Source organism: Scyliorhinus canicula, chromosome 1 (assembly GCF_902713615.1).
Source record: "Scyliorhinus canicula chromosome 1, sScyCan1.1, whole genome shotgun sequence".
Classification (NCBI taxonomy): Eukaryota; Metazoa; Chordata; class Chondrichthyes; order Carcharhiniformes; family Scyliorhinidae; genus Scyliorhinus; species Scyliorhinus canicula.
The window spans coordinates 238147590-238174598 of NC_052146.1; the positions used below are offsets into that span (position 1 = coordinate 238147590).

The 27009-nt window shown below is 42.9% G+C and overlaps 1 protein-coding gene across 1 annotated transcript in view; it reads left to right on the forward strand.

The window, feature by feature from the left end:
- The first annotated feature begins 563 nt into the window (after positions 1–563).
- Positions 564–27009, forward strand: part of LOC119972712 (reticulon-3-like) — a 110502-nt gene continuing 84056 nt past the window's right edge. Inside the window, exons 1-2 of the mRNA XM_038809877.1 lie at positions 564–1087; positions 18158–18214. Of these exons, the coding sequence (XP_038665805.1) occupies positions 766–1087; positions 18158–18214 (379 nt within the window). The 5' untranslated portion in view covers positions 564–765. The remainder of the gene's footprint in view (positions 1088–18157; positions 18215–27009) is intronic.

Here is a 27009-nt window from a genome sequence, read left to right on the forward strand (position 1 = left end):
ACCTCGGCAAAAACCACTGCATCTCACTGCAGACCGCCTGTGCAAAGGCACATTGTGAGACCATGTCTCTTCCCCACCTGTATCCAGGGTGCAGAAACCTTGGGGGCACAAGAAGGATCTGGGGTGGGGGGTTTGTGCCTTTCTCACCACCAGCCAAGCTGGGTCTCAGTGTCTGTTTGTAAGTTCTGATGTTGCTTTTATTCTGAATCCTCGCTGAACTCCAGCTCTCTGAATGATTTGAGCCGATTTTGAGCGTCTGATAACCTCTTTGCACCTGAAATCCACTGCGGAGAAAAATAATCCCCTTCAATTATGGCGCAAGATTAAAGTGGGCAGACAATAGTTCCCGGGCTGACCAATCAGATCACAATTTCAAAACGCTTGGCTTTCATTGGTCTGGAATCACCCAGTGGCGCCACACTTGGTGGACGCCCGCTCCGCCTATTGGCTGGAGGCGACATCATTCACTTCATTCGTCTCCTCAAGGTTTGGTTGTCTTCGGAGGAGGCGTTCTCAGGTTTGTGTGAATCATCGCGCCGCCATTTTCTAATATTCTAATCACTGCATAAGGGGAGTACGGAGGGAGGTCTTGTCTCCTGTTTCCTTCCTCAATAATACCCGCCTCTGTCTGGTGGCGCACTTCTCAACCGTTCAAACAGGCATTAGCGACACTTCTGCGTCGTTGAAAGCCCACGCAGTAGCTGAAAGCGAAGAGTTAAATTTCTTCCCAGAATAAAGTCCCAAGATTTTAAACGAACTGTCAGAATGACAGAGGAATGGCAACCCCCCCTTGTTTCGACCTCGGTTCGTTTGGATGACATTGTTCAGAGTTCTTCCCAAGAAGATGTGGAGAAGGAGGACGATTTGATTCCCCTCAAGCCTGCGGCTGGCGACGCACCCATATTCTCGGTCCCGGGACCTGCGGCTCCCAGCGCCTTCGAGCCGGCACGAAACACGGACATCGGCGATGATGGCTTCGTGACTCCTCCACCCCTGCCCGCCAGAAGCCGACCCGAACCGGATTCCAGTTCAGATTCGGCGGCTGTTGCAGCCACCGGGTCCGTTAAGACACGCCCAGAGTCAATCGGTAAGTGTTCAGATTGCCAGCCGCCCCCGACTCCTTGGAGCACTCAGAAGACGAGGCTCCAAAGAGTCACCTCATTTAAGTTGGGACTTTGCAGAAAGGAGCAGACATTTTTGTGTTTTCAGCTGGAATTCGCACCTTTTCGCCAGCAAGGAGCACGCAGATCGATTTATTTTTTATTTTGTTTTTAAATCGTATAGCTTTAATTAATTGACGAAAGGAGAATCGCGATTTTTCAAAGCAGTGTCTTTTAATTTGCAGTACGTGCTGGAATCAGATTCACTAATTTAGAAAGGGGAATGAATTTGCGGTTGAGGATACTGGCGGGCGAGCATTTACAAAGGCACGACGGGAGGAGTGGCCGCCTTCCGATTGTTTAAAGCCGTTGGGGGGGGGGGGGGGGAGGTGAGGGTGGTTGTGGTGAATGTAGTCTATAAAGTTTAAAATCGTGAAAATGTGTTGGGTTGATGTATACTGTTGGGCGGACAATGTGAGAAGAGGAAATGAGCCATGGACGGCCCGCCCGCCGCCTCGGTTTCCTCCTCCTCATTGACGGTGACCTCCCGGTTGATTGACAGTCAGACTGACCAATCAGAAAGCGGGCCCGGCGGCATCTCCACCAACCACTGCATGAGGGGTGGGGCTTGTGGCACGTGATGCGCCCAGGCTTCAGCCATGCCCAATGATTGTCCTCTTCCTCCCATGGCAATCCTCAGGACCACTCGCTTTGCCTGCAGACAGGTTCTTCCCAGTTATTGAAATGTGCCAAAGAAGTAGCTTATTCATATGGCAGCCGTTAGCTGCCGAAGTATTTGAGTCACCAGTTTTGTTTCGGTTCTCTTGATTTATCAGGAAACGGCGTGGGAGTAGCGACTCCCACTGACTAAATAACCAAAGTGCTGGATGGCGTCTGCTCAGTGCCACATTGCGAAATTGAGCTTGAAAACTGGTCCTGAATAAAATTATTAATCTCCTGTAAGAACCAGGAGAAAATCTGTCAAGTAACACATCTTTTGGGTGGCACGGTGGCTCAGTCGTTAGTAATGCAGCCTCAGCGGCACCGACCCAGAAGGGTGACTGTGGAACATAGAACAGTACAGCGCAGAACAGGCCCTTCGGCCCTCAATGTTGTGCCGAACAATGATCACCCTACTCAAACCCACGTATCCTCCCCCACAACACACAAACTCTTACTTTTTTTTTAGGACACTATGGACAATTTAGCATGGCCAATTCACCTAACCCGCACATCTTTGGACTGTGGGAGGAAACCGGAGCACCCGGAGGAAACCCACGCACACACGAAAAGGACATGCAGACTCCACACAGACAGTGACCCAGCCGGGAATCGAACCTGGGACCCTGGAGCTGTGAAGCATTTATGCTAACCACCATGCTACCGTGCTGTCCTTAAGTTTGCTCTTTCTCGCCGTGCGTGCGGAGGTTTGCTCCGCGTACTCCTATTTCATCCCACAGTCCAAAGATGTGCAAGTTAGGTGGCTTGGCCATGATAAAATTGCCCTTCAGTATCCACAGTTCTGCAGGTTAGGTGGGGTTACGGGGATAGGGAGTGGGCCTAGGTTGGATGCTCTTTCAGAGGGTTGGTGCAATGGGTCGAATGGTCTGCACTGTAGGGATTCTAGGATTTAAGTAGGCAACACAGTGGATTTTTAAAACTTTGATTTGAAACTTGTACAGATATAAATCAAACTAGAAATTCAATACTTCTTTCAAGTCTGTGACCCTTCACCCATTAACAGTTTAGTCAGAAGGCGAGGAACTAAAATGGGAAGTTAGATAATTTTTCAATTTGGGAGATAGCAGCGCAAGAGCTTTGCTAAAAGTTGGAGGTCATGACTAATGGCTAGCAAATTCTTGCTAGTTCTTGTATATTGAGGTGTTATGTTGAACTGCCCCTCCCGCTTGTCCCTTTAAGTCGCAACTCGATAGTCTGAATAGTTAAATGCATCTTGCTGTTAGTTATATGTAAAGTTCCTTTGAGTAATAAGTGATTAAGTTATAATTTAGACATGCCATGCTGATGTACCTTTCCACCAGTGGCTCGTTAGCAACCTTTTGTTACTGAATGATTCTGAAGTTGAACCACTGGTGCTGATCTGGCGTTGCTGCCTCCTTGCTAATCCATTGAAAATATTTATACTGAAAGCTGATAGACCAGGGGTGACCAAACGTAGCGAAGAGTAATATATGGTAATCGAACATTTAAGAGCCACAGAACATGGGCAACCTTTCAGACACATTTATTATGGCAGCACGGTAGCATTGTGGATAGCACAAATGCTTCACAGCTCCAGGGTCCCAGGTTCGATTCCGGCTTGGGTCACTGTCTGTTCGGAGTCTGCACATCCTCCCCGTGTGTGCGTGGGTTTCCTCCGGGTGCTCTGGTTTCCTCCCACGTTCCAAAGGTGTGCAGGTTAGGTGGATTGGCCATGATAAATTGCCCTTAGTGTCCAAAATTGCCCTTAGTGTTAGGTGGGGTTACTGGGTTATGGGGATAGGGTGGAGTTGTTGACCTTGGGTAGGGTGCTCTTTCCAAGAGCCGGTGCAGACTCGATGGGCTGAATGGCCTCCTTCTACACTGTAAATTCTATGATTACTATTGCGCACATTTCTTTGAGGAAATATTGTTAAAATGTAAACACAGATCGTGTTAAAATATATGTATGCATTGGCCCAAGATCGGGTGTAATGCCTTTTCTTGTCAGCTTGGATCTTGTATGTCTCTCTTGTGGAGACCATGAATTGGCTTCAATTTGAATTGGGTTTTGGAGTACGGTTTTGCCCTGTCCACACTGCACCTTGGCTTTGTGACTTTAAGGATGGGATAACATTTTTGAAAAGTACATGTGTGCACAAATATTTACTAATGTATGTATATATCTTGCAGCTTTCTATAAACGTACATAACCATAAAGTATACCTATCACAGTTAAGTTTGAATTAATTGTTATATTTTACCTGTATTTAATTAGTATATTTGCTTAAATTAAAATCCAGCTTGTAAAATCATTATAATATCTTTTAAGTAAGGTGATACTTATTTATTAGGACTAATCACTGCTAGAGGTCTCCATTATGGATACAAGATGGGAAGAGAGGCCGCAAGTCAGCAGCGAGCCGGTGGGTTATGGAGCAAGAGAGGTTACTCTAAAATAGTGCTGAATTGGTCATGCGGACCTGTGCCTCCCTGGTGGGGAAATTACAAAAGGAATCACATGATGGTGCTGGGTGGAGACTGAATCAGTCATGGACTCACTGAACAGCAGAGAAAATTCAAGATTATTGGATATTAATCCTTGATCTTGTTTCTAACCCTCCCAATGCTACAGTTTGTTCTCCCTTTTTGAAGCTGTTTGTGGCCGAAGTTATACCTGGCTGTTTACCTGCCTCCAATGTCAAAGTTTCACAGCGCAAGGAATAAGGCACACTCTAAAAGTTGCATTTGGCTCAGGAGCCAAGATTTGGCCACCGCTATTGTAGATTTTTTTTATCCCCTGCTTTTTTACGACCCGCATGATGTCTTCTACTTCGGTGTTTTTCAACCTTTTTTCCCCGGGAACCACTGTGTCAACCTGCCAACCTTTGTGACCCAATCCGGCCAATCTTCGCGACACACGCCACGTTTGCTTACCTTTTATTGCGAGAGGGCAGCCTGTTTGGTGGTCATGATCTCACTCCAATCAGGCTCACAGGAGGAGAGTGCAATGCACATATCGGGTGCAGACTTCAGCCAATTCCTTTGTGCCATCTTCACAGTGAGAATAGAAAATCCAACTTCGCACATCTTGGTCGCCATGAAGGGCAATGGCAACAATGATAATTTTACTCGGCATTGGATACTCCTGAGACGTGCTACTGTAGAATGCTGATAGCCTCATGGGCTTTTGGTGCTGTCACAGGCAAGGTTCATCTGTGTAGTCTTTTCATTTAGAGTCGGCTAGAAATTAATAACTGACTTTGGGATCTCAACCTCAAAGGGATTTTTGACCCCTCACTTCTCTTTCAAAATTTGAAACTTCTCTCATTTGCCAATCCTTGTCTACCACACATGGGCTTTGCATTGGCACAATTGACATAAGCATGTCTTGAGAAACCATCTTCATACTGTTTTTTTTGCAGAGTTGAGTTTCTTCTTTGTAGGCTGTTCACCAAGGCCCTGGAGTTTTGTACAGAGCTAACACTAGCCCTGTCCTGCCCAGCCCTGGACTCTTCAGAGCAGCTCTCTCCAGAGGTCCTGTTAAGTAAACACTGCCTATTTATGTCTCTGGCTGTCCTGTGAATGAAATCTATTCACTGTCACAAGTCTCTTACCTTGCTTGCCAGCAGCTAGAAAATGGAAGAAGCTCTGATTTGGTGCCAAAAACACGCACAGGAGGGCATTTGACGTCAAGTGTATGTGTAGGGTGCATGACCTGCTCACTGCTGCCACCTCTGGCTAGAAGACTGCACATAGCCTCTTTTTGCTCTCATTGAGAAGGTGGCAGTGGCCATTATTCTCAAAACAAAATGGCGAAGCAGCGGTTGGATGCTTCACCCACAATTGGGACACTGCGGGTGTGCCACTGATCACTCTGCGACCCACCTGCAGTCACGCCTAAACTTTAAAAAACCCTGTTCTACTTGGTGGTTTGGGCTAGTATCTGAGGTGACATCCTGCTTTTGTGCCCTCTGTTGTTTCATGCACTCCCAGTGCTTTTGATCTGTTGCTCTGCTTCTCCCCTCTACCTCCACCACCTTTTAAGACTGCTAGAAGGACATGTACTGTTGCCTTCACTCTGCTTGTCTCATTTAACCCAAGCTGCTTGCCACTGGTCAACCATCAGTTCTTGTCTGCCAGTGCTTGGCTGCCTACCCTGCAAGTCAACATTTCTACAATTTGGTTTGTATGCTTGTTGTCGCCCGACTGATGTTACTGTGCTGGTGTGTTAAATGTCGTTCAACTTTTTTTGCCTTGCCTCTTGCAAATCAGAATTTCTCAATTGCCACTCATCTTTGCAGAATTATGTTCTTTTTCTTTCAATTTGATAGCATCTTTAACTTCCTCAGTTAGTCACAGATAGTGTGTCCTTCCTGGAATGTACCTTTTCTTAGTGTTGTGAAATACTCTTTAAATGTCTGCCACTGCATCTTTGACCTATCCCTTGACCTAATTTTCCAGTTCACTTTAGTCCGCTCTCTTCAGGTCCACATAATTACCATTATTTAAGTTTAAAACACGCGTCTTGGATCCACTCTTCTTGCACTCAAACTGAATGTGAATTCAATCATATTATGATCACTGCTATATAGGGGCACCGTCACTATGAGGTAATGAATTAATTCTATCTCATTGCACATGCACATTACCAGATTTGGTAGAAACCTGCCCTCTGGTGCTAGAACGTGCTGCTCTCACTGTCCCGAAAACGTATTCACCATCCAGGTTACCATTGTCAATCTGATTCATCCAATCTATATGTGGATTAAAATCATCCTTCTCTGTTGCTGTGCTCTTAGATTTGTACACAAACTATACTGTCCACAACTACCACTATTTTCTTTTAACTCCTCCCACTAGAATGCTTTCTGTGCCACAGTGCCATGGTCAGTTTGCTCATCCATCCTGTTGAATCTGTTGGACAATTGCAAAGGCTGGGCCTCATCCACTTCTGTGTTCTGGGTCCCAAACTAGCCTCATCCACAGTTGCACCTCCTGTCCCTGACCACTGACCAAATCAGAAGAACTTATTCAAAGATATGTGACTGCCTCCTGGTTCAAAGTGTCTCTTCCTGATGCATCGCAGCTCAGCCTCCATCTAAAGACTGAAGCTCCTAAAGTTTCAGTCACCGACTGCAGATATGGATTACACTGGCATCCAGGAGCTCCCACATTTTGCTGTTGAAACACACCACCTGACGTGCCATCATTGCGTTAATTTATTTTTCTTCTAACCCCACTAACCTTTAATACTGCCTGTGCACCTTGCCTGTTAATAAAACCTTACAATTGCTAATAAATTGTAGGTGTTTTTAATATAATTGAGCAAAACTTTTAAAAATGTATTTCATGGATTTAGGTGTTGCTGGATAGGCCAGCATTTATTGCTCTTGAGAATGTTCTGTGCTGTTTTCTTGAACTGAGCCTGTAGTCTGAACAACCACGGTGTTAGGGAGGGAATTCCGCGATTTTGATCCAGTAACAGTGAAGGAATAGCAATATAGTTCCAACAAGTCAGGATGTGACTCGGAGGGGAAATTCAGAGGTGGTGGCTTTCCTCTGGCTTTCCCTTGTATCTGTTGCCTGGGTCCTTCTAGGTGGTATCACAAGTTTTGAAGAAAATTTTCACCAACCACTCAGTTATCTGTTGTTCTGTGATATCACACTTTAATTTCTCTCAGAATGTAGCCACACTGCTGTCGAGCCACCGACGGGACTGGACTGGGATAGCTCTTCTTGGTGCTGACTGCTTCTGGGTCCTCGTTTTGCCTGCTCCTGATAAGAGGCCTATAAGTGTGTGAGGATTTAATAGGGTCCATGTAGAAACAGATACTTCCCCCTTGTGGATACCAAAGGTGAGTCAGAAACAAAAGATGGTCACTGATAAATCCAAAACATAATTCAGGAGAAAGTGTTTGGTTAGCATTTAGAGCTTGCTAAGGAGTAGTGGAGGTGACTAGCACATTTATTTAATGGGAAGCTACTAATCACAAGGGAACAAGGCATTGAAATGTTGGTAGGGTTAAGTGAAGAAGTGAGAGGAGGATCCTGTAGAGCAGAAACACCTTTTTGGATGAATGCCAATTTCTGTGCTATTAAACTACCTAACTAACAGGTATGAAAATGGACACTTGGAAATTCACTTTTTCCTCAATATATTTAGCTTTTGGTATGGTTTGGAACTGACACCACTTTTTCTTTCCTGCTCTGCTAGAGCAGAAGCTAGATCCAAAGGGTAATGAGCTGTCGTATCTATTAGAATTGGCCCAAGATCATGATTGAATACCCATTTCGATTTAAAAAATGATTGTTAATTGGTGTTTTAAATACTTAATCCTTTAAAGTAAATGTTAATTACAATCATCAATTTTGCTAATCTGTGATTGTTTGTTTGGGGTGGGGCAGGAAGATAGCTATTTATATTTATGTGTACAAAAACAACTTAAATTGTATTGTAAAGAAATAAATCGATAGTTTATTTTTTTGAACCCTGTTATCCAAACTTATTTGTTCATTCTGTCTTTGCTTTACCTTTTTTAAACTTTTCCACATCATGACTGTTTAAAATTTTTTAGCATTTGTATTGTACGTTTTGTTTTTTAAAATAAATTTAGAGTACCCAATTCATTTTTTCTAATTAAGGGGCAATTTAGCGTGGCTAATCCACCTACCCTGCACATCTTTGGGTTGTGGGGACGAAAACCATGCAAACACGGGGAGAATGTTTGTACATTTTCTTTTAATGGAACCTAAAATACTTGGAGATCTGTGCAACAGAATTCAACTTTTCATGTTTGTATCACTGGTAGAAATATCTCCTGCGAAATGAAAATTGATGAATATTCCCTTCGAATGTTTCCTTCTAGAACTTGTGAATTGAAAAATCTTTAGGTACTAAACAGCCTCCATAGATGATGCTTTAAGCCAAGGCATAGCCATGTTGACTATTGGACATAATGTGCATCTACTGATTTCGAGCATGATTTAATTACTGATTTTGAAACACAAAGCACCGTACCTTTATTTCTGTGAGAGCACCTGTGTATTTCTCTCCATTGTTCTTTAAAACAAAAACTTAAACTAAAACAAAGCTTTTCTGTTTGCACCAAACACACAATGAATGTAAAAGTTTTATATTCAAAGATTTTCTTCTGTCCACGTGTTCTGTCAATTCTCCACATCTTCCTCCTTAGTAAAAGTTTTGTTTGAGACTATTTTGTGAGTGATGGGTATCTCATGTTGCCATATTCAGATGACCTGTCATCTATGGGTTGATTTGATTGCGGGAGGAAAGAAGCAAAAGTCAACCTTGTGCTCCATTGGCTACACCAGCACGGTAGCATTGTGGCTAGCACAAATGCTTCACAGCTTCAGGGTCCCAGGTTCGATTCCCGGCTTGGGTCACTGTCTGTGCGGAGTCTGCACATCCTCCCCGTGTGTGCGTGGGTTTCCTCCGGGTGCTCTGGTTTCCTCCCACGGTCCAAAGATGTGCAGGTTAGGTGGATTGGCCATGATAAATTGCCCTTAGTGTCCAAAATTGCCCTTGGTGTTGGGTGGGGTTACTGGGTTATGGATATAGGTTGGAGGTGTTGACCTCGGGTAGGGTGCTCATTCCAAGAGCTGGTGCAGTCTTGATGGGCCGAATGGCCTCCTTCTGCACTGTAAATTCTATGAACAAAGGTCAGCAGGAACTGGGGTGAAGGACAAACAGAACTTAGCTTGGGACAGAAAGACTTTCATTTAGTTAGTGCCTTTCATGACATCAGGATGTTCCAAAGGACTTTTCAGCCAGTTAAATACTGAGGCATATATTCACTATTGTAATGCAGTATATGTGCGGCTAGCTTACAGACAGCATGTTCCACGAGGAATGACCAAATAAATGACTATGTCACTTGTTTTCGGATAAATGTTGGCTGGAACCCTGAACTCCTCTGCTGTTCAGGGTTGGGGACATAGAAACTTCTCACCACCTCCATCGCTCAGACAGCAGATATTTAATTGAATACCACAACATAAACTCAAATGCGGCATGCTCTGCCTCAAATGTATTTTGGCCATTGTATTGCCAATCTTTGACACCGCAGAGAGGAAACTGAAAAGGAGACTTGGCAAGAGGTAAAGCTGTCAATACTGAAAATAATTAGGATTATGCAAAGTGAGATGAGAAGGGCTGAAAGAAATATAAATACAAGAGAAATTAATAAGAATTTGTATAAATGTATAAAAAAAAAAAATTGAGACAGTCAGACTGCAGGCTGCAGGCAGGTCAAAGGTATTAAATATTGTATCAGAGGAGGTTATGGAACAATTGTTTGAGACCTACAGAAAAGGAATTGATTTTGAAAAATAGAACTGCCATGAAACCTAGGATGTAGAATGTAGAGGTTCTGGGCACCATTATTAAATCCTCAAATAAACTAAATTGTGCTATCAGACAGAGTATCTATATCCTTGCTGAAGAGGAGGGAAAGGAACAAGCCAGGAAATTAGACTAGTTTGACATTTGCATTAGATAAACTCTTTTTATTTTAATTAGAGTTTAGCATTTCAAAATGCATGGTCAATCATGGATAGTCGATATGAAATTGTTAAAGACAAGTCGTGCCTGACAAACTTTTTTCTGAAGTGACAAAATTGGATAGATAGAGAATATAGTGAAAAGAGTACAATGTGATTTTCAGAAAAAAGGGTGTAAAGTATAAGGAAGTTGGCTGATGGACAGAAAACGTTTGGGACAATGCATCTTGTCTGACAGTAGAAGAATCCCAGTGATCAGGTCTGCAGAGATTAAAATACACTGTGAAAAGAATCAATGCAGTAAGCAAATACTGGTGACTTGATACACAGCGTGAACTCCAGAGGATTTCAGGAAGACTAGTTTGTGGTCTGGGCAGTCATCTGGCAGGCAATTTAATATGGATAAATGTGAGTTTTTTTTTGGGGGGGGGAATAAATTCCCAAAACATGAAATGTGAAACAGCAGACCACCAATTCAGTTTTGTAATTTGACGTGACCTACAATTGGTAGATAAAGTCATAAATACCAACACTGAAAGTTCAGTAAATGGAGATACATGTTGCATGTGACACTGATTGGGACCATCCTTGCTGTTTAGAAGTTGTGCTTCAGATTTCTCTTTTTTTTTTTTGCTTTTAAAAAAAACAATCCTGATTGCTGGGGAAGGCTTCTTCCATCTGTACGTAGTCAAAAGAAATATTTCTCTTTTTTGGTAGTAAAACTGAGTTTCCAATTCTTCAGGGACTGTTTTGAAACTTAAACCTGGCTCCTGCCCAGACAAAACTAGATTGTATAGGTCAAGGATCTGTGGTCTTTTAGAGTTGTGTGTTGGATACTGATGGAATTGGTGGGGTAGGCTAGCTCAGTTGGCTGGGCAACTGGTTCATCGTGTGGAGTGGCGTCAGCAGCGTGGGTCCAATTCCTGCACTGACTGAGGTTATCCATGAAGACCCTGCTCCTTACCTGAGGTATGGTGACCCATGTGTTAAATCACCACCAGTCAGCGCTCTCTCAAAAAGGGGAGAGGAACCTCTGGGGGCTAAGGCAACTTTCATTTTCACTGATGAAATCGTAGAATTTTAGAGAACTCTAATGCACTGAAGGAGGCTGTTCAACGAATTGTGCCTGTGTTCATGCAAAGAGCTATCCACTGAATCCTGTTCCCTCAATTTTCTATAATAAAAAAGAAATTACATTCATTGACTTCCCTTCTGAATAGTTAATGTGGATTCTGCTCCCACTACTTTTGGTAGTGCATTCTACCCCAAAAATAAAAACAATTACTTTGTCCTCCAGTCACCAATGTTCTATTGTTTATGGTACCTTATCTAAAATCTCAAGTTTTAGCATCGCTTTTCTCTTCAACATTCTCTTGCGTGAAAATAATCTCGGGTATATAGCGAATATATTGTCAGCCCTGGCTCAGTTGGTAACATTCTTTTCCCTGAGTCATAAGGTTCTGGGTTCAAGCCCCGACTACAGGACTTGAACACAAACATTTAGGCTGATTGCAGTTCTGAGGGAGTGGTGCATTGCTTGAAGATGATGTGTTAATTTAAGGCTCAATTCGTCTGTTGGTGTAGATGAGAAATATCCCATTGCACTATTTTAAAGAAGGGTGGAGTGTCCTTGCTAATATTTATCCCTCAATTAGCATCACAAAAACAGATTATCTGGTTATTGCTGTGAGTGGGGGTTGTGTGTAAACTAGGTGTCACGATTCTTCCATTACAACAGTGACTACTACACTTTGTATTTTGAGACATCTGGGTGCTAGATGTTAGATAAATACAATTTTTTCTTCTTCTGTACACTCCATGGCTTTGCAATATCTTCAAAATGAAGAGTTCCAACATTGGACACCTATGTTCATCACTTTAGTACTTTACCCTGAACAGTTGTTAGTGCTGGTGCTTATTTACAAAAGAAAACATGATCTATTTGTTTTTTAAAGCTTGTGTATTCAAATTCCTCCAGTCTTAACTACTTCAAGTAGAAGAACTGATAATATGGAAGGTATTGCAACTGAGAACCATGCTGAATGCAGGAAGTTCAATGGGGAACTGAAATAAGAAGAACAAAGAATGAGAGGAGACTGGCAGCTAAGATCAAAAGAGAATCCAAAAGTCTTTTCTCGGAATATAAATAGTTAAAAGGAGGAGTGAGACAAATTGATGACCGCAAAGGGAATTTATGCATGGAAGCAGTGGTCTGGCTGGGATGTTAAATAAAATTCTTTGAATCTGTATTTATCAAAGAAGAACATGCCACCCGGTCAAACGCCTTCTCTGCGTTCATTGCCATCACTATCTCCACCTCCTGCCCCTCCGAAGGCATCATGGCACGGTAGCACGGTTTTTAGCACTGTTGCTTTACGGTCCCAGGGTCCCAAGTTCAATTCCCGGCTTGGGTCACTGTCTGTGCGGAGTCTGCACATTCTCCCCGTGTCTGCGTGGGTTTCCTCTGGGTGCTCCGGTTTCCTCCCACAGTTCAAAGATGTGCAGGTTAGGTAGATTGGCTATGCTAAATTACCCTTGGTGTCCAAAAAAAGTTAGGTGGGGTTACCGGGTTGGGGTGGAGGTGTGGACTTAAGTAGGGTGCTCTTTCCAACGGCTGGTGCAGACTCGATGGGCCAAATGGTCTCCTTCTGCACTGTAAATTTTCTGACTCTATAAGTCATTGTGCAAAAAGTGGTGGTTGAGACATTAGGCTCGGCTAAAAAAAATTGAGGTATTCGATAGACTGGCTGTAGATAAAACACTAGGGCTCGGAAATGTTGATAAAACACCAGGGCTGAATGATATGTATCCAAGGATGTTGAGGGAAGTAAAAGTGGAAAATGTGAGGTCATTGGGCATAATCTTCCAATCCTCGGATGCAGGGGTGGTGATCAGTAAAGATGTACACATTAAGCCCAGCCTCTGCAGACCAGAAAGTTTAATCATTTACTTTTCTTCAGTTTGAAAAAGCATTCATTAACTTTACACAAGGCTGCCATTCTACCGGCAATGCTCCTGTGTGGCACTTAATCTGCATGCGCAACACACTGCGCATTCTTTATCAATATATTATTTTTTTCAAAGAACACCGTGAAAGCTGCCTGACACAGCAATCCAAGTTGTTTGACCTAATTAATTTTAACCTGTATTTTAGAGCTTGACGCGCTGACTGGTCTAAAGTTCCTAGTTTTTACACCTCTTTTAAACTGTCCCAGAGTGATGGAGAGTTGTTAACTACCATACATAGTGCTTTGAAAAATTGTCAAAACTAGCTTAGTTAAAATCTCTCTCAAAATGAGGGGTTAGATTTATTTTTGGGGCAGTTAAACTGGCTGGAAAGTTGTGACTACTATGAAAAATGGGAGTTTCTGAATGATGGAAAGGAACAGCGTCAAAGTGTTTTGGAGATTGAAAGAAAAGAGAACAGCATGTCCTCAAGGCATCCAAAAGTACTTTGTAGTCTACCAATTATATTTGAGATGTAACTACATTTACACTTGTTTTATAGCGAGGCATTGTTAGCAAGCCAAGATGGATTTTTTTCAATAAATGGAAAGAAAGAAAACAATGGGATCCATATTAAAATAAGAAACCAAATTATACCAATAACCGAAAAGGAACTGCGGCTTGGTTAGGATCTGCCATATTCCTGTCTATAGGAAGAAACTGAGCAAAGGGTTGTAGTATTCGTAAAGAACACTTTAACACTTGTGTTTGATTTAATGTTTGTATCTGGAAGGGAAGTTTACATGCTGGTCAAAGGTGTTTGTATGTGTTGAGGTTGGTTAAGTTTGAACTGTCTCTGTTGTGCTTAGAGGATTACGACATGAAGAGCAAGTAGAACTAAGTCCGTCCTCAGCAACAGGAAATGACTTTGCAGAGGGGAGATATTTATTTTGGTCTTTTTAAATGGAAGTCAGAACTATGGAGATGAGACACTGATACCTGCATGAGATGAAACCCATGCAGGCATGGGGAGAATGTGCAAACTCCACACGGACAGTGACCCAGGGCCGGGATTCGAACCCGGGTCCTCAGCGCTGCAGTCCCAGTGCTAACCATTGTGCCACGTGCCGTCCTTTCATGACCACTCCTAATACTTTCCCTGAACTCATTATCCATGAGGTCCACCCCTTTCTCTGTTCACCCCATTTCCATGAAACTGGTTACCCCCAAACCGCCTTCCTATGCTAGCTCATACTAAAAATAGTTCCCCCTCCTTGAAGCTGGCCCTCTACTTTTCAAATCTGCCATATCACTTGCCATTCCCCTCCAAAAAATCTTTGATCCATCTGACCGTGCAATTACTGCTTCATCTCAAATCCTCTATCCTGCCAAAGTCTTTGAACATGACGCTTCCCAAATCTGCGGTCATCTTGCTTGCAACTCCATTTTTGCCCTTGCATTGAAATAAACCCTAATTGAAGTTACAAAAAGTCCTTCATGAATGTGAATAAAGTGCAAATTCTTCCATATCCTTCTTGGCCTTGCTGCAGTCTTCAACACTGGCTACCCGATCCTCCAAAACGCCTCTTTCATTGTCCAATTGAGTGTGTTTTAAAAATATCTGTGTACTGTTCCTTGATGACATCTTCTGAAAACTGATAGTGTTTCACATGATTAGACACAATTCTACTTAACCCACACTAGCTGTATTGTCAGTCTGACTGTCCAACCAAATCCGGAACTTTTCTCCTATTTGAATACACGGTAGCACAAGTGATTAGCACTGTGGCTTCACAGCGCCAGGGTCCCAGGTTCGATTCCCCGCTGGGTCACTGTCTGTGTGGAGTCCGCACGTTCTCCCCGTGTCTGCGTGGGTTTCCTCCGGGTGCTCTGATTTCCCCCCACAGTCCAAAGACGTGCGGGATAGGTAAATTGGCCATGATAGATTGCCCTTAGTGACCAAAAAAGGTTAGGAGGGGTTACGGGGATAGGGTGGAAGTGAGGGCTTAAGTGGGTCGGTACAACTCGATGGGCCGAATGGCCTCCTTCTGCACTGTATGTTCTATGAATACTGGGAAGATTGAGCTATTGTCTTGGGCTTCTGCCACAATCTCTTTTCCTGTGTCCGCAAATTGAATCATTGGCCACTAGCTTAGTCTGAACTAGACTAATTTGGATTGATCCTGAATTGGGCTTCTGATCCCATCTCCTGTCCAGATTAACCACCACCTATATCAACCTTCATAACTTTGACGATCAATTCCCCAGCCTCCGCTTATCTCCTGTGGCTTCACATTTTTGATTCATTGTAAATGTGACCTTATTGTATCTTAATCAAATCTTATTTTAGTGATCCTCCTTAATATCTTTGCTGATTCAGTGCTTGGTTGGGATATTTCATTTGGGGCATTTTTGTTGTTGGAACTTAATTGGCTAAAATAGCTGCAATTTGTTCACATCTTGAAGATCTTGGGTGAATGGAAGACACTATTCAACGGATATATTGCCATGGAGTGTTAATCTCGAAGCAGTTGCGAAATGCCCTATTTGCTACGGCTTGACTTGATTAGGGCAACTTATTTTGGTTAATCAGTCTTGCCTGGACCCTTATGCCCTTGACTAGTGATGGGCAAACCAAGCTAGTGAGTGTGCTGCAGAAGTGGTAGTCCTCCTTCTCAGTGGGGGTCTTGTTCACTAGCCATGAACGCATGAATGAAATTAAATACCTTTTTAACACATGCTGAATATTTCATAACTAGTTATAGAAAATGCTTTGTTTATACATTTATATAACTGTATTCAGCAGTGGTAAAAATAAAATAAGTGTACACTTTGGATGCATGGCTCGCAGTCAATGTTGTGTGCAATCAGCTTGCACCTCGCCTCGTGCCCTTGCTTTGTGTACAAATCACTTCAGACGTACAAGTATGGGAAAAAACCTACATGGATGGAGATCAGTGGAATGTGGCAACCCTGCGCATAGGCAATGATCAACAAAATGTCTTGTGGGCCACACCCAGAACCCAGATGAGCTGCAGGTTGTCCACCACTGTTTTTAATTGTGTGGGAGAGCCGGGCTGAGTGCTGGGAACTTCTCCTTCCTGTGTTGGACACTTCAACTTGGTTCAGTCAGATTGCTGCTGATTTTTAAAAACTAAACATTTTATTTTCGATACCTCAGTGACTATAGTGTCGGTTGTAAAATCCGCCAACTTTCCATAAGTCTATAACTCGGCTTCACCATAAATTTGCTCGGTTTTCTTCATTTCAGAGTGATGTCTAGTTACCTCGGCACGACTAGCCAAGGTTTCGGTGGAGGCCCTGGACCTTTTTGATCAACTGACACCACCAATTATTTGATTAACTTGCGCCACCTGATCCTGGAACATATTGGATAACAAATTTACTATAGTTGGAATTATTCATATCCATATTGTTTGATTGGATTTAGATTTATTCTCACATGTACTGAGGTACAGTGAAAAGTATTGTTCTGTGTACAGTCCAGACAGATCGTTCAACACATGCAAAACATAGGACATACGATAAATACACAGAGTAAATACATAGACATCGGGTGAATCATACAGCATGTAGTTCTAATCAGTAGAGAAGATGTGTGGAGAAATCGGTTCAGTCCATTAGAGGGTCATTCAAGAGTGTGGTAACAGCAGGGAAGAAGCTATTTTTAAATCTGTTGGAGCCTGTCCTCAAACTTTTTAATTTCCTGCCCAATGGAAGAGATAATAACATGGATGGGATGGGTCTTTGATTAAGATGCCTGCTTTCCAAGGCAGCGAGAGTGTAGACAGTCAGTGGATGGGAGGCTGGTTTGTGTGATGGATTGGGCTGTGTTCACGACTCTGGTATCTTACGGTCTTAGGCTGAGCAGTTGCCATACCAGGCTGTGATGCAGCCAGATAGGATGCTTTCTATGGTTCACCTGTAAAAGTTGGTAAGAGTCGATGTGGATATGCTGAATTTCCTTAATTTCCTGAGGAAATAAAGTTGCCGTTGTGCTTTCTTGGTCGTAGTGTCGACGTGGGTGGACCAGGACAGATTATTGATATACACACCAAGGAATTTGAAGTTTGTCAACCATCTCCACCTCTGCACCATTGATGCAGACAGGGTTTTGTGAAATTGTATGTACAGTTTTAGCATTTTTGATGACATATTGCTCAATTAACATGCTGTGGTTGGCTTGCACTTTTTTTTCGTAAGCTAATTGATTTCTTGCATTTGGTTTAATAAGCAGGTAGAAAATTCAAAAAGAGGTTTTGATTTAAAAAATGTAGGAAACTGCTGAGCGGCCATTTTGTCATGAAATGTCATTTTGTCATGACTCAATTTCATTTGGCTAATTTTCTTCCTTTCTCTTCTCCCAATCTTTTCTTCTCATCCAGGAGGCATTAACTGGTGCAGGGGTTTAGTTCTGTGGTGCTTAATGTCCTCTGGCATTCTTTGTCCCCACTGCTCATTCATTGTCTGTATACGGAGTGACGCAAGGCCATTTTGTTGAGAAGTTTCACAGCCACGTCTTATGTCCCACACACAGATTTTCCAGGAGAAGCTTATTTAGATAGTTGAGCAAGAAAAAATGTCTGATCTTCATTTCCACCTACCAGCACATAAATCTAATTTCAGGATACATTGGATTATGTATTTCAAAATATATATTTGCTTTTAATTTAAAATTGAGTTAATTTGTAATATTGAGAGTGACCTGTGCTGGTATTCGGGCAAAACTGCCATCACCCTAATCTTGAAATTTAAGATCAAAATGTTGTTCAATTTTTTTTATTCACTGGATTTGGACTTTGTTTGGGCCGTCTGATATAATTTATATTGCTTGCCCCTGCTGAGGTTCTGTCGTATTTGTTTTTCAGACGAATCCTTTCTTTCTCCTTCCGTTGCACCTGAATGTATGATGCAGACCTCTGCAGGCAAGTCTCTTCAGCTTTCCTATTGTTCTTATCTGCAGCTTATGACTCTAGTCAATTGCTTAAATTTTACTTTTGATTAACACCGGTCACTTTTTATTGGCTTAATTACTTGCTGATGTGCTATGCTAGCTTCCTGTTTCAAAGTCTTTTTGTATTAAAGTCTTGCAGTAGTACAGAGTGTGACTTTTAAAGCAGATCAATTGGGAATTTTTTATGTTTCTAAAGTGAAATTTATTTAAAGCTATGTAAATCGGGTTTGATCCAGTGTTTATGCTGGTATTGCTTACCCCATCAGGGGTAACTGTTGATGTTTCCATTGGACAAGTGAAGGAGCATTTTCCTGAACACCTGATTACTGTACACTGGCTCCTATTTGAAATGCACTTGGGTGAAAACCGCTTGTGATGCCCTCCATGTGATGCTGGAAGATAACTGATGTCCTTTTGAGAGCATCAACATTCACAACAGGAGATAAATAGAAAGATGGGAACAAAGATATAATTTAAATATACAGTAGTTGAACCTAAGTCATACTCTATACTTGGCAGCATCTGTGCTATTTTCTTGTATTAGTTTGTCTGTATTAGTTGCTAACAGGTTTATATAAAATTATACTGTCTTCCATGATATACTTTCAATCTTTCTATTTTTAACTTATTTATATACTAAAATTCCTCTTTACCATTTTATTTAACCAATTTCAGCAGTTACACTCCATCACCTATCCTTTTCCTAGATCCAGAAGAACTAATGATTCACAAATATGAGATAATCTTCATATTCAAGGACCACTCTGCCATACCTTGATGATTTCTTTGTTCTATGAATGAAATCTGTGCCCAAATTGATATGTCTCAAGTTTTTTAAAAAACTTGTAAAATATATTACTCACAAGCACATGGTAAATTACCGGAGAAGTCACAAATGTTTTTCAACTTCGGTATGAAATAATATACTGTCTTGTGTTTGCCTTAGTTCTGAAGAGATAACCTAGCTAGAAATAGGGATGCCTACTTCAGGCACGCAACATGGCATGTTGATCAATCAAAGGGCTGGGCTGATCATTGAAATGGTTGGTGTGTTCTGCTTCCTGAGTTCCTTTGGAATGAAAGATGGGGAAGTTTTATGTAGTTTGAAGCTGAAGAGTAGAGAATTTTGTTGTAAAATATTTGAGATTTGGCCAACATGTCTGTTCTTAGTGATGTGCTAGAATATGATTTAGCAACAGTGGAGGTAACTATCCGTGAAACTGAGCCAAGGAACTTCGACATGCGTTAAGTTGTCAAAAACAGCATCTAGCCCGGTGCCTTGAAGTAAGGTCAGTGATTTTTGTGTATTAATCCTGTATTCGTAAGAAATTACTTTTGACTTTGTTCGAGGGTAAACACATGGTTAAATTGGCAAACTTGAGTTGTATGGTACATAAGATAGCATTTTCTCAAAAACTTTAAAGATGATACTAAAAAGCATCTTTGGCTACTGGAAAGCGGTGTAAAGTATTTGTGAAGTGTTCATTAAATTCAAGAAAATTAACGATATTCGTATTCATTTCTGTATTTTTAAATGGCTGACTTCTTTAGTATGTTCAGCAAGTAAGTGAGTGTTCATTCTTGGGTAGAACTGAATAGAAATATTCCACTGGTAATCCAGCATCCATTTAAAAAAAAACTTTCAGGTGCTCTTTATTCTCCGCCAGTGATGTACTAAACCCCAGCCTGAGACAAGCACCATACTGAACTGTACTTTAACGTTGCTATTTTTCTGATCGTTCAGTTAGATTTCCAGCTTAAATTTTTTAAAATAAAAAGTTTAATTTAAATATTGCCTTAAATTCACAGATTTGCTATGTCAAATGTTGGGTGTTCAGAACTTGGTTTTCCATTTTGTTCAACCTCCATATATCCAAGTGAATATCCAGAATCCAAAGGGCCAGGTCCTTTATTTTTTTTCAATGTTTTCTCCTCAAAGCTGAGCTTTGTGTGGGTAGCTATTCTTTGTGAGTCTGCATAATTAATGTTAGCAAAGTACTCTAGTATGGAGGACCGATATAGTGGAAGCTAATAGGATCCTTTTCCTTTTAATGATGCTTGCAGGCATACTTTTTCAGTGGGCTCATTTAGGTAACTGTGTGTATAAATCTTATTCTCTCCTTTCTCCCAAATCATTCTGCTATTTTAAAGAAAAACTGGATTTCAAGGCCAATTGTAACATCCCTGACCTACCTGAGATCAAGTATTTTCTTCATACAGGTCTCAGCTGCTTATTTGCACCAGTATTGCTGTTGTATGGCTTTTGGGTTTCTAAATTATGTTGATTTGCTGCTTGACCAATTGTTTATGGCTAAGAACAGCTTTTGCCAGTTCACATGTCTAATTTAAAGTTTTACTTGTTTTTCAGTGATTTGTTTTAATCATTTAGAACTGTTGACATTACACTGAATCTTTCTGACATCAGGTGACTGGTGCTTTACTTAGAAGCAGGGAAGATTCATTCTGGTAATTATGGCTTCTTTGCACTGACGCACTTTGATTTTAAGATCTGTGCAATCATGGATCTCTCTGGTGACTGACTAGGTACACAATATTTGTGTTATCTGCTGATATTGCATGCTGGCCAATAGCCTGGAATATTCTAATTCCTGAATCAGGTTTGAACGAAAGAATGGAAGAGGACTTCCGTTGGTGCAGTGTGAAGGGAAGATGCGCACGAGGTGGCTCTTGCTAGAAACCTGACCTTTATCCCCCTTTTCCCAGTGCCGTGGGTCTTTCAACTTTCCAAAACCAAACTGAAATTATCTGGAGAAAGTTCCTCATCTCTGATACCCAGGAGAGACAAAGATGGAAAAAATATCCGCCCGAATTTCAAAAACAGACTCTGAAACCTCCCACTGTTCAACTGGAGATAAGATGGTGACCGCAGCTTCTTTAGCCACTCCACGAATGGCCAAAACGTTCAGCAAAATCTTGGCGGCTGAACTTCGAAAAGTATTGACAATGCTTGACGTCGGATCTTAAACTATCAATCGAGGAGGCCTTGGCCCCTATTCATTCAGTTCTCTAGATCACAGCCAAACCGTCTGAAGCACAAGGAGCCATAATCATGGGCAGGGAGACTGCATTGTCTGACCATAGTGATAAGATTACCTCCTCGGAGTCTGACCGTGCTGCTTCGTGGGGTTACCCGAGGGGATCAAAGGCTGCACCTGATTTCGATATTTCTCATACCTGTTCCATAAAATGGGTGAGAATGTACAATCTCCCCCCACCCCCACCCCCCACTAAATTGCGCATCAAAGGGCCTAAAGTCTGATATTGCTCTTCAGCAAGAGACCCATTTATGAATTATAGGTCAAACCAGGTTGCACAAAAGATGGTTGGGAAAGTTTTTTGTTCTAGTTTTAATAGTAGGGCCAGGGTTTCGGCGATTTTCATAGAATTTACAGTGCAGCAGGAGGTCATTCGGCCCATCGAGTCTGCACCGGCTCTTGGAAAGAGCACCCTACCCAAGGTCAACACCTCCACCCTATCCCATAACACAGTAACCCCACCCAACACTAAGGGCAATTTTGGACACTAAGGGCAATTTATCATGGCCAATCCACCTAACCTGCACATCTTTAGACTGTGGGAGGAAACCGGAGCACCCGGAGGGGGCACACTGGGAGGATGTGCAGACTCCGCACAGACAGTGACCCAAGCCGGAATCGAACCTGGGACCCTGGAGCTGTTTTTAATCAACAAGAGTCGAGTTCTCCTGTTTCCAGATTGTGGCGGACCCAAACAGTCAATATATAATGTATGCGGCTCCCCATTGAACACCCAGTGGTTCTGGTCAAATGTCTATGCCCCTAATTGGGATGATAATAAACATTATCAATTCTTTGTTATCTTCCCTTCCTGACCGCGACACAAAACAATACTATCTTATTTAAAGAGGCGACCTGAACTGCGTTCTGGACCCAAAATTGGGTTGTTCAAAACCAAAATTCCTTGGCCCTTTTGGGGACAAAGCCAGGGCTTTGTCTTCCTTAATTGTTCAGTTGGGAGGGGTAGACCCCTGGTGTTTTTCTTGCACCCAAATGACGGAGTTTGCCTTCTCTCGTGTTCATCATGTGTATCCTCGCATTGATCTTTTTATTCTGGATAGTGCTCTCCTCCAATCGGTAGTGGCAACTGAGTACTCAGTAATTGTAATCTCTGACCACACTCAACACTTTATCGACCTGTTGCTGGAGTCTGGCCGTGTGGTGAAATGAAATGAAAATCGCTTATTGTCACGAGTAGGCTTCAATGAAGTTACTGTGAAAAGCCCCTAGTCGCCACATTCCGGCGCCTGTCCGGGGAGGCTGGTACGGGAATCGAACCGTGCTGCTGGCCTGCTTGGTCTGCTTTAAAAGCCAGTGATTTAGCTGAGTGAGCTAAACCTGCCCCTATATGCCTATAGACAGTGTTGTGCATATAGTTGGTGCGACCTCCAACCAACAGGTGGCGGTACAGATCCACAATGCAGCCTGAACAATATTGTATATAGTTGGTGGTGCGGTCTCCAACCAGCTGGTGGAGGTACAGATCCACCATGCGATCTCGAGACTGGTCATGTGACGAGGCACTCCGATTATAAGTCAGGGCAGATCCAGTGATCCTGAGAAGATTGTAAGATGTACATGAGGACAGTTGTGCATAGGGGTAGTTCCAGGGGAGTCTTCAGAAACTCCATGATAGCTTGCTCTGTATCTGATTGTTACCGCACCCCGTGTGCATTAATAAAAATCCTGGCTTGCACAACTCGCCAGCAGTTCCGTGGATTCCTTGCTGGACAACGAGCACCGAATGCAACATGGTACCAGTACTGAAGATTTGAAGGCAACAACGGCAGTGACAAAGTTAAAATTAGATGGAAGAACGGACCAGGTGAACGGCAACCATTGGCGACTCAATGCATTAAAAGACTCGAGATGGACGGACTGAAAGCACCCACCAGCTTCAAGTATTGGGTAATGTAGATGAAAACTGGCGGCTCGTCAGGCAACAGTTCAAACTCTTGTATTTCGACCCTAAGCCTGCAGGCACAGCCTGATGAAAGGCGAATAGCATTGCTGCTTACGGTGGCAGGTCCATAGCAATTGAACTATATGATACTTTTGCTTTTGACAATGAGGATAGCTAAAGATGCGATGAAATCATCGTGTACTTTGATCGACATTGCTCCCCCAAAAGGAATGAGACATTTGAGAGGTGTATGTTCCGTACGGGTACCCAAAAACCTGCTGAAGTTTTGTCACTGACTTGAGACTGAAGGCCCAATCATACAACTTCAGTAGCCTGAAATCTTCTCTGATCCGTGACCAGATTGTCTTTGGTGTATCAAATGATAAGATACGTGAGAGGTTGCTGTGGGGAAAAAGATTTGGTAACGGAACAAGGGGCAGCACGGTAGCATGGTGGTTAGCATAAATGCTTCACAGCTCCAGGGTCCCAGGTTCGATTCCCGGCTGGGTCACTGTCTGTGCGGAGTCTGCACGTCCTCCCCGTGTGTGCGTGGGTTTCCTCCGGGTGCTCCGGTTTCCTCCCACAGTCCAAAGATGTGCGGGTTAGGTCGATTGGCCATGCTAAATTGCCCGTAGTGTCCTAAAAAGTAAGGTTAAGGGGTGGGGGGTTGTTGGGTTACGGGTATAGGGTGGATACGTGGGTTTGAGTAGGGTGATCATGGCTCGGCACAACATCGAGGGCTGAAGGGCCTGTTCTGTGCTGTACTGTTCTATGTTCTATGTTCTAACAAGCAAGATTTTTCAGGCGAGCGCGGTAGCAGGACAGCAAATCAGCACAATCTGCTAGAAAAACTTTGACGCCAACACAAGAGGAAGATGCCAGCACCATTAGTGCTGAAGAAACATGATCTCATTGCGGACGGCCATTTTAAGCAGCCAACAGGAACCACCATCTTATGCCCAAAGCATGGCAATCGACATGGCCCACAATAATGTCCGGCCTTTGGAAAAGTCTGTTCCAGGTGCGGCTGTGTTGGGCATTTTGCAAAAAAGTGTTTTGCACGTCCCACAATGGACCATGTAAGATCAGTAAATGTGGTTGATGAGTTACCTCCGGATAAACAATTCTTCATCGATCTCATTGCAACCAAGGACCAGAAGAACCAGACCAAAAAAGATAGGACACAATTTCAAAAAAAGAATGAAGCTAGTAAGAACTTGCTGGAAACCATCAAAACCAGATGGAAAGTGATAGTGTTCCTAAATGACTCATTGTTACGATGCGACTTTGACATTAAAAGGAGAGCTAACCTCAGTCGGTCTGCTTTGCACAAGCTGGACATGCAACTGAAAATTGCTGATTGGCCAAGACTGCCTGTATGTTATGGTACAAAAAAGATGGAGACTTTCGGTGAATGTGAACTTGAGCTTTCCGTGGACGACATGATGTAAATTTGTGCACATGAAAATTGAGTCCATCATAGGAGTGGATGCATGTGAATCCCTGAACTTAGTTGAGGGCTGTTTATGTCCCAGAAGGTGTGGCCAGCTGAATACTACAGATCCCTACAAGATATCATAGTGTCCACATTAAATGAGTATTCTGAAGAAATCCAGGCGGAGGACGACAAAGAAGCGGAAGAGCCAGCGAGCATTCCGCAATTCTGGTAAACAGTCTTCAAGAAGATGTATGTGCTCAGTGGCATGATGCAGGAGTACGACAAGCCCATGTTAAAGCATCTACAAGATGTGAATGTCAAATGTTCAGAGCATGAAAAGCCAAGGACCTTCACTCTGGAGTTTAAGTTCAAGCCCAGTGAGTATTTCACAACCTAGGCAAGTATACCAGATGGATTCGCGGCCTGACAAGCTTGAATCTTCATTCTTTGATGAACAAGAAGTCATGGGATGTATAGGCTGTAAGATCGACTGGAAGAAGGGCAAAAATGTCATGTTGAAAACAATTAAAACTAAGCCGAAGCACAGTACTTGCAGAACTGTGACCAAATGAATCTTTAATTTCTTCAGTCCTCGTGAAGTTCCATAGCATGGAATGTTAAACACAGAGCACAGCAGTGAAACAGGAGGCCTCCTGCGTGTGAACACAATTCCATGTGCAATGTTGTATTTTACAGGAGAAATCATTGCAGAGGATACTGAATCCGATGATGAATACTATGAAGACATGCATGCTGACCTCTAATATGAGGTGAAAGCAAAGGATTCGAACATGAACCGGATGATGACTGGTATGAACTTTTTGCACATCCATTCTGCAGGAACAAGGATGGACTTGAAGAAGAGGCCTAAGATGTGCTGCTCCACCGGTTTGGCGGGAGTGATGAGGTGGCCAAGGGGGACACCCAGACCTCACTGTACACTGAAGGGCGGGAGCTCCGAGATGGTGCACTCAACAATAAAAACTGAGATCAAAGTGGCTGATACCTGGGAGAACCAGCTACTGCACAAGCTAGTAACAGACGACAAATCTTAGAAAAGCTTGCTCCAGAGGCACTTGGTGAATCGTCTCAGGCCTCTAAAATGGTTCTGGTAATCGACTCCTTGCTGCTCAAGGTCACTCCGTTGGAAAATGAGTGGGAAGATATTGTTGATTAAGACCAGCTCTGTTGAAAATAATGACTCTGGGAGTGAGTCAGCGGTGGAACGGATGACTCTCGCTGTGTAGCTCAATGGATCTCACACACATACTCGAGCAAGACCAGGATGACCCAACACCTAGATCGTCATAAAACAGTATCTGCATTGTCATTTCCAGTGATGAGCCATTGAACGCTGTTCCAGTGAGCCAAGAAGGGCAGTACTTGTTGTCGTAGATCTAACCTCCACCCAGGCACCAGAAATCGAGGCGGTCCAACATCCAGGCGAGGGCGCAGAATTGGGTGTGGTCGCACGTCTTTGTGATGACACATATGCGCCTCCGGTTCCACCTGAGCATCCGCATACTTCCATGCACAGGATGCAGACCAGCACCGAACCAGGGGCTGCCAAGCCCAAACAAAACAATGAAAATAATTTGCAAACTAATTGTTAAAACAAGAAGGAGGACGAGAAGACCGGGAGAGCTAGATCATCCCACTGGCAAAAACAAAAGAGGAGAAAACAATATGATGACCAACAAGCTACAGACGGAAAAGACAAAAAACACACAACGAAGCAGTAAACAACATCATTGGATGACACAAACAAGCTTGTGACGCATGTGTGGCAATCTCAAATGCATGCCTTTCGAAGGCACAGTATAAAGAGGATATGAAGCAAGAGACTGGTACGTAAACCAGTATTCACAAAGGCTGGCAACAGCCCAAGTGATCCCCAGAGAGAGGTACAATGACCTCTGCGAAAGGGACGGACACTGACCGGGCATATCATGCTTATGGACACCCTAGTTAAACCTTTTTATGTTTATTATATAGAGTAATCATGTTTGTAAGTAAACTTCAATATCTTCGGAAGGGGAATGTGGTGATATGCCTGTAGACAGGTGTTGTATATAGTTGGTAGTGTGACTTCCAACCAGTAGGTGGCGGTACAGATCCACCATGTGGTCTAAACAATATTGTATATAGTTGGTAGTGCGACCTCCAACTAGCAGGTGGTGGTACAGATCCGCCATGTGGTCTCGAGACAGTGGTCATGTGATGAGGCACTCCAATATAAGTCCAGGCAGATCCGGTGATCCTGAGAAGGTTGTAAGAAGTACATGAGGACAGTCGTGCATAGGGGTAGTTCCAGGACAGTCTAAAGAAACTCCCGTGATAGTTTGCTCTATCTGAACATCACCGCACCA